Here is an 8,461-nt window from a genome sequence, read left to right on the forward strand (position 1 = left end):
TCACAGAGAGAGTACGCGAAAGGTTTTGCATTTGAACTCGGGAATCTATCATTCAGAGCTCAGGTTCTTACCACCCCAGGATGGTGTTGCTTATCCCATAACATCTTTGTGGGGGTTGTATGACCCCTCAATACTCTCTTCAACAAAACCTGTTGACATGCCAGTCCATGATAGAAACCCAGGAAGAGGTCAGAGGGCAGGAGGAAGGTGATGATGGCTCTAGGCACCCTTGTACATGGTATGCATGGTGCTTCAACCTCAAGGATGAGCCAGCGCTGGGTTTTGTACCAAGGAAAGCCATAGCTTTCAGGAGCTCTGCGAGTTCCGACCCAAGTAAAGAACACAGCATTTTATGGGACACAGAAATGACTCTGGTGCTCAGGGGCTCTAGCATTCTGGGGTCAACAGTCTCCCTTCGCTTTGGACCTAGAGGCTTTGGAAATCCTGGGCCAACGTGGGAATGGGAGACACTGACAGGGGATAACCAAAAACTTATTGTTGCCTAAGAATATGCACTTCAGATGGTGGTGCCCACATGGTTCTAAGGTTTTGTGAGAACAAGGGATCTGGGGTCAGCTCCCTCCTTGCTGTGTGGTTCAGGAAAACGACCTGGATGTGTGTGATGACAGACTTGAGGCTCTGAAGGAACAGGACGAAGGTGCATGGAGAGTGCACATCAGGGGCATACTAGCTGGGCTGGGGAGCTGGGAGGGCTTCCCCAGCTCTGGAGGGCAAGGAGACCAGCTGGGGGGAGGGGGAGTGGACAGAGGGTTTGGTGCTATAGGGGGGAGCTTTCCAGGAGAAAGCGACAGCACATGCAAGGTTGCAAGGAGCAGGCGCTAGAGAGAACGGAAGGAGGTATATGGGATGGGAACACAGAAGTGGTGCAGTGTGGATGAGACAGGCTGTGAGCAAGGCCGGGCCACTTTGGACCTGCAGGTCTCACTGAGGGGTTTCCTCTCACATCTTAAGAGCAATGAGCAATGAGCATTTGTAAAAAAAATAATAATAATAATTTTAGAGATGGAGGAGGGAGAGAGAGAGAAACATCAATGTGAGAGAGACACATTGATTGGTTGCTTCTGGTTTGCACCCCGAACCCAAAACCTAGTTATGTGCTCTTACCAGGAAGCTAACCTGAAATCTCCTGGTGCACAGGATGAAACTGCAACCATCTGAGCCACACCAGCCAGGGCAGGATCCAAATTTTAAGCAGAGTGTGATGTAGAGGGTGGATGGGGAGAACGGAAGGGGCTGGAGTGGATGACGGGAAACCAGTTGGTGGGCTGCCTCAGTAGGTCAGGAGACAAATGACAGATCCGTGGAATTAAGTTGGGCACAGGCCAGGGCAAGGAAAGGCTGGTGGTAGACCCAGCGGAGGCCAAGGTAGAGGCAATTGCTGTTTTCCCTTTCCTTCCGCTGAAGCTTTCTGAGGTGCTGTCTCAGTGTTAGCCCAGGGCTCCTGAGCCCTGCGTGTCCTGCTCATGCCTTTGGTGTCTTCTCCCTGCAGGGAGCTCTCCTTTCCCTCCCTATGGGCTCTGAGGGCCAAACCCCACCTGTTACATTCTGCAGGTCTGAACCACCACCCACCCCATCATCTCCAAATTCCTGTCCTGAAGCTCAGCTGGATTTCAGAAGAAAGGAAAATGCACAAAAATGAAACAAGAATGCACACTAAGGTGTCGCTGAGTGAGCACTCCCCCGTTTTTGCCATCTAAGGCATGTGTTTCTTATTGATAAAAACAATATACATATGTTTGCAAAGCATTTTTCTCATAATCCAGTGTCATCCTGAAAATCACACTTCTGGGACTCCTCTCAATTTATGACGACGGTGTAACGTCCAAGAGGTTGAGCGATCATATTGTCATAATGCTTGCTACTGTCATGAAGCCAACAGTGGCAACTGCCAAAACAGCCACCACAGCGACGACGACAGTCTGACCACCATCGCTGACATGATGCCAGCCATGCCCAAGGCACCACGTTCAGAATTTTACACAACACAGTAAGGTGTATCTCCATTCCAAACCGAGGGAGGGCCTGTATTCCTGTTTTGTGGATGGGACCACCATGCTGTGGACCACAGCTAATAAATGGAAAAGGAGAACTGGAACCCAGGACCACCTGACTCCAGGGACCAAGCTCTGTCAGCTCTCACACACTGTCCCAAGACTGCAGCCCCTCCTCCTCCCCAGATGAAGTGATTAGGACTCAATAATAAGCTCATGCTTTGCTCCCCCTTCAGTGGTGACCTTGAACCATGGATTAGGAACGGTATGCACTGTCAAACTATCATGCATCCAAGAACCGTTCATAATCCAACTATTAATTCCATGACTTGAAGAAGATATTGTAAACCTTTAGAAGACTTCACCTCTAAGACGGGGGTAATAATGCAATTCCACAGGGTGGGTGTGAGAGTTTGGGGTGCTCATGCAGGTGAAATGCTTAGCACAGTGGCTGGGGGAGAGTGAGGACCCAGGAAACGGAAGTGAAAGAGAAGCTGAGTTTCTCTGAGGCTTCATTTCAGGCATGAGGATTAGGTTAAAAATGTCACATTGCAAAGGGGAGAGCATTTTTGCTTAGATCAGGTCGCCCCAGAGATGTCCTGTCAAAACCCTGTTCCTATGTCCTCAGGACCCTGCCACACCTTCACTCCAGAGAGGTCTGATTTCTGCTCTCTCCACCTGCAGGCTCAGGGCTGGGAGGAGCCTCAGTGATGATGGAGCCCAGCCCCTGAGCCCGGAGCCAGTCTCTCTACAGTGTTGCCCAGGGAGCACTTCCTCTTATGGGGACTTCAGAGATCCTGAGGCTGCCCAAGTCACTCTACTCTGTTTATTTCCCACTAATCTCCTGACTTAGAAAAAGTGTCTAGAATGACATTTTTGTCAGTCCTCATCTTCTGCAGTATTCAACTCTATTGGTCATTCTTTCTTTTCTTTTTTTAAGTAAAATCTCTGTTTCATTCCTTCAAGAATACTCAGTGTTGCTAACAGGACAAGAATTCCTTACAATTCCAGAGAGAGAAAACGGAAGGGTCAGTGGCTTATTTTACCTTATTTCTTAGCTCCTTGAAAAGAAGGTGAGCCATCTTTCCGTTCTGTCATTTAGTGAGAAAGGACTCTGATAGATACAGTTTTTGCTGGAGACAGTGAGAAGTGACAGGCTGTTCACATCTTTATTTGCCTGAAAGCACCAGATGCACACATGTGGCCCCTAAGTAACCGGGTCTACAGAATTTTGCCCTTCCCCTGAGCCTGGTGTGAAGCCAAAGCACCGTTCCAGGCTGGCAAAACCAAGAGGCACATTCTTTGGCTGAAAGAGGCAAAGCGAGTCCAGCCTTGCTCGCTTGCTTCGCGCAGCCATGTAATACACAATGGGAGGCAGCAGAGAGAAGTCATACAAATACATAGTAAAGAAATATTTCATTTCCATCACAGTGGTTTTCGCTCTTTTCCGTTCCTCCTTGCCAACAGCCTGGAAATGGAGGGAAGGTGAGGAAATAGTGGGTTTGGTCTGGACACAGTCTCAGAAGGTTCTGATCTCCCTGGTATTGTTGCTCAGCTCTAGCTTTTTTAGAAGAAACTTGTAGGTTCTTATTTTTGAAGGGTCTCTAATTCAACCCCTCTCATTTTACAGACCATCTGGGATGCAGAAAGGAGACTGATGGGAAAGTCAGAGACCCAAGGAAGTGAATGTTCCTAGGGGTCCCCCAGTTCAATAACCCCACCTGCTGCTGGAATGACCCAGCAAGCTCAGCTGATGAGGGAGCAGGAGGGGGGACTTGACCCAGACCTCCCCTTCAGGGTGGTGCCACAGCGGGTGCCCGCGGTCTGAGGGACTCCAGTGATAAGAAATGGACTGGGCCTCTTTGTATTTCTGGCTCCATTTCTCAACAACTGGGGCCCAGCCTCGTAGCAAAATGTCTGGTCCCGGCTCTGCAAAGCAGTTGTTGCCTCTGGCATGTTAGAGGCCTTGGCCAAAGGGCCTGTCTCTTTCTCTCCTTCTGGGCATGGCTAAGCAGCCTACAGCGATGTGGAGAAAGCAGCTCCGGGCCCATGGGGCTGCAAGCACTCGGGAGAGGGATATATTACAATCCCCAGACCCACCCCCTGAGGGCCAGCCTCCCTGCTCCTCCCAGCTCCAGGACCAGCGGATCTCCGTGGCTTTCCAGCTGTGTGGAGAGAGGTCTCCTCGGAGCCCCCACAGTCAGACAATGGCCACACGACTGCTTCGGAGGCCTTCCCAGGCATTGCTAGAAGGAGACAGGCAGCCTTCCTTGCAGAGGCAATTGGCTCTGCCAGCCGATAAAACATCAGCAAAAATGATCATGAAAAGCCAGACCCCTGTTTCTCTGCGGGAGAGCACCGAGAGGACCACGAAGGAGGCTGGGGGCCATGTGTCCACCCAGATGCCAGCGTTCCTTCCTCCTTCCAGGCAGCCCTGGCGCAGGCTCCTGCACCTCCCGCCCCCACCCTGTTCCCATGGCGAAGGAGAGGAGGACCCACTTACTGCTCGTGTTCATGGTGATGCCTTTGCACTGAGTCTTTCATTCAATACGGAGGCCCTGGTTGCTTTTCAAATCTTCCGATCTTCCGACCTCACTCATCACCTGGGGGGCGACAAGGCAGTCCAGTGCCAGCTCTGTATCCTCAGGTGCTCTCTCTCCCTCTGCTGTCCCCTCTCAGTCCGGGCTGTAACCACTGGCCTTGAAGGCGAGTGGACTAAGAGGCGCAGGTGAGAGCAGGGAGGAAGAGGAGGCGGGCAGAACACCGGTGCCCGGGTCTCGGTGCGCGGGTCTTGCTGCCCTCGGACCCGAATCAGAGGCAGAAGCAGGGCTGGCGGCGCCTGACCGCACGCACCCCCAACTACTCCAGCCCAGCCGCTCGGGAGCCCAAAGGGGGTGTGGACCACAGGGAGGCAGGGCGGGGGCAACGCGCGGGGAGCCGGCTCTTCGGGGCAGCGCAGTCCCCGCCCGGCTTCGGAGAGCAGTGACCCGCCCCCGGACCCACCTTTCGGCCAGCGTCGGGAGCCAGAGGCCCCTGCCCGGGCCCCTGCGACCGGTTCATGAATCCTGTTTCTCGTCTGGGGTCTCGAATTCCAAGGCGAGCAAAGCGAAATAGGAGAGCTCGACATCCATGATGCGGGCTCGCGGGGTGGCAGTGCAGGGGGCGCGGCCGCTCGCTGCTGCCACCTGCTGGACACGCCGACCGTATTCAGGCCCCGCCCCACCTGGGCTTCTCTCTGGGTCCTGGGGTGTAATGGGATGACTAAGGGGACCCTTGTGCCTTGGGGCCAGCAAGGGAGTACTTGAGCTCTTGTCTCCCTCCCTCGGTCTTAGAGTCTAAGGGCTAGACAATGACCGGGAAATAAAGTAATATTGGGAGAGGCTGTGAAGAAGGGATTGGCTTTGTAGGAAGACCGGTTTCACTTCCAACTCTGCTTCTGTCCAGCTTGGTCTTGACCGGGTCACTGCTGTCTCTGGCTGGCCCTCCTCGTGTGTAGAAGGGAGCAGCTGGACAAGCAAATGAGACATTGGGGGATTCTCCCAGCCTCCTAATTTATGTTACTATCTCCCTCTTAATGCCCCATATCTCTGGTTCATTTGTGACAATTGTTTATCCTCTCTCTTCCCCACTAAAATGTTAGCACCATGAAAGTATGGGTCTTGTCAATGGGGTTTCCTATGGGATCCCTAATACCTAGAACAGTGCCTGGCCCACAGTAGGTATCAATAAGTATTTGTTGACAGACACTCCAGGTCTCTTCTAGATCTAATATTGTGCAGCCCTCAGAGTGGAAGGTCTAGGAACCCCCACCTTGAAACACTTCCTTGTCTGAGGCAAACAGCTGCTATGTGGCCTCATGACTCAATCTCACAGGTCCACCCAGTTTTTGTATGGCCAACTAGCTCTTATCCAAAGTGTTTTTGTTTAATTTAATTTTTGTAATTAGTTCACCTGGGTGTGTATTAGAGAAACCTATATTCTGATTTTTTGGGGTCATGAGTAATTCAGTGGGGTGGGGTTCTTTACAGTCGCCTATTTACCTTGTCATTTCCTGAATGGAATTCATGACCACAGAAGCATGACTTTTGAGTGTAGAAAAACAAGACAGAGAAGACACATGATCCCTGTCTATGGAATGACTCCGGTTAGAGCATGTGTTGAATCAGAAAGCTATGAGCACTCAACCCCAACTTATAGACAAGGAAACAGTGGGTCAGAAAGGCTGAGCTACCTGCCCGAGGACACACAGCGACTGGTGGCAGAACTGGACCGGGTCTTCTCGTTTTAGCCTGGTCCCATGTGAGAGTGAGTCAGTGCACTGGAGTCTGGGATGACAGGGTAGGGGTAGGTAGCCAACCTTTTAAAACTTGGAAAGAACACCTTTTAGGTAAATGCAATATTTCTGCCTTCCACATGGTGAAAAAGAAATTGATATGGCCATAACACCAAGATGTGATAGCGATGAAAGAATCTTCAGAGAAATTGAAGGGCCAGTGGATTGGAACACATTTTGGTCGCTTAGTAGGATTTGTTTCCAATGGGGGCGGGGGATAACCCTAAACCGACTCACAACGGTTCTCAAAGTTTTGTCAGTGCAACAACTACACGAGATATCTGTAAAAATGCAGGTTCTCAGGCCTCTGAGTACTTGCTCTGCATTTTAAACAAGTGTCCCAGATGATTCCCAGACCACTGTTTGCTACTGAAAAGGGCAGAGGCCTAGAATTGCTGTGAAGATAGAGTAAGTGATTAATAAATATTTAAATCATTCCAAAAGATTGGGTTTCCTTATTTGATTCTCCTGTTGTGTGCAACTTGCTAGGTGCCAATGCTTGGAAAAAGGTATTTTTTTTTTTCCCTGGGAGAAAGTTTAGCTAAGTTAAATATAAATATGTAAAATGAACAAGACTGTTCAGTGAACATATGTAGTTCTCATCCAAAGTTTTAGTGTTAAGAAATTTTCTGATTATAAGACATAGTCAAATAAAAGTTTAGTATTCATTTATTCATTCATTCATTCATTCATCCAGCAGTCATTTATTGAATATTTACTTTGTGCTAAGCCCTATTCTAGCTACTGGGGGTATAGTGGTGCATGGGATGGACAAGGACCAGACCCTTTTATTTGGGAGGGGGCAGGGGATAGACAGTAATTAACGAAGTAAAGCAAGAATATTAGGTAAACCCAATGATGGCCTGGTTCAGAGGCTAGGAGCTGCTTCCAGCCCAGCTGATTTTCAGTCCCAGTTTCACCACTTACTAGCTGTGTGACCTTGGACAAGATACTTGGCCTCAGTGAACCTCAAATTCTTCATTTGTAAAATGAGGATAATATGATACTTCATGAAATGCTGGGTGTATTAAAGTTGTTGGGTATAGTGATGACCGTAATCATTAGTATCATCCCTCTCTTATACCTACCCTCAGAGACGGTCCTGTCATTTTTCACTTACATAGGCCTTTCCATAGAGTGAGTGGTGGCCATGAAAATGTGCCTTAGAATTTTCCAACTACAGGGGGCTTAATTGACTCGTTGTTTTTGTCTAGGGTTCTTTTAAAATAATAAAAATCAGCTGGCTGCGGATGAATTCAGCTCTTTGGAGAGACCATTGCGCTTTGGACCGCTCTAAAAGCCCCGAATTGCTTCTGTTGGGGAAACAATCTGAAAAATTATAAGGCTAGGAAGAAAAGGGTTAAAAGAAGCTAAAAAAGCAACAACTGTGAGGATGTCCACAACAATCGGAGAGGCGGGAAAGACGCAGGAGGAAGCGAGGGTGGGATTCTCGGTGGAATGGGCTGTGAAAGTCATCAGGAAAGCAGAATCTTGGCTCTGCCCTTGCAGGAGAATGGGGCGGACAAGCACAAAGCAGAGGGGCCCTTTGTTTGGGTTTGTTTTGAACTTTGAGACTCCAGAATGGAGATAAACAAGTCTCACTCGGAAACAGGCAAATGCTCCTGAACGTTAGAAAACCAGGTGGCAAAGCCATTGGGAGGCAAATCTGCCACCGTCTTCGAGGGGAAAGAGGAAACTTCGGGGCCAGCGTCAGTCTGGCTGCTCCTGGGCTGACGCCCTGATGCGTCTCTCCTTTTGTTATGTGGGTTTAACAATATCACTTGGGCAAGGACAAGATGTGAGAGATTTTGGCAGACATTTTATTTGAAGAAGAATTCAGGTTTTTTAGTTCATTCTTTCATTGACCCATCTTTCCTGACTTCCTGTCTCTAATTGGGGTTGTCTCTATTCCCCTCCCCACATTCTGTCCCCTCATTGCTATGATTTACTAACACAGGCCTAGGTCCCCAACTTTCCTTTCTTCTTGCCTTTCTCTTGTTCCCATCCAGCTTCTTTCTACAGTTTGTTGTTCACATCACTGCTCCCTCCTCACCCAACTCCTGTGCTGCTTCTATTCATTCATGAATACCCTCTCATTCATCCTCACCTTGAATAC

The 8,461-nt window shown here is 49.5% G+C and overlaps 1 protein-coding gene across 4 annotated transcripts in view; it reads right to left on the bottom strand.

Annotated features, from left to right (window-relative positions):
- The window catches only part of ABLIM3 (actin binding LIM protein family member 3), a 107,561-nt gene extending 102,233 nt beyond the window's left edge, over nt 1–5,328 (bottom strand). For 2 of the 4 annotated variants that reach the window (XM_070414640.1, XM_070414638.1), the window contains exons 1-2: nt 5,016–5,328; nt 4,516–4,615 (exon numbers count right to left, since the gene is read on the bottom strand). In XM_070414640.1, coding sequence (XP_070270741.1) covers nt 4,516–4,528 — 13 coding nt within the window. In that variant the 5' untranslated portion in view covers nt 4,529–4,615; nt 5,016–5,328. The remainder of the gene's footprint in view (nt 1–4,515; nt 4,616–5,015) is intronic. The other 2 variants (XM_070414641.1, XM_070414639.1) reach the window with 2 other exon arrangements.
- Nucleotides 5,329–8,461: the final 3,133 nt, after the last annotated feature.

Source organism: Myotis yumanensis, unplaced genomic scaffold (assembly GCF_028538775.1).
Source record: "Myotis yumanensis isolate MYYU_CA2020_CCGP unplaced genomic scaffold, mMyoYum1.0.hap1 SCAF_5, whole genome shotgun sequence".
Lineage (NCBI taxonomy): Eukaryota > Metazoa > Chordata > Mammalia > Chiroptera > Vespertilionidae > Myotis > Myotis yumanensis.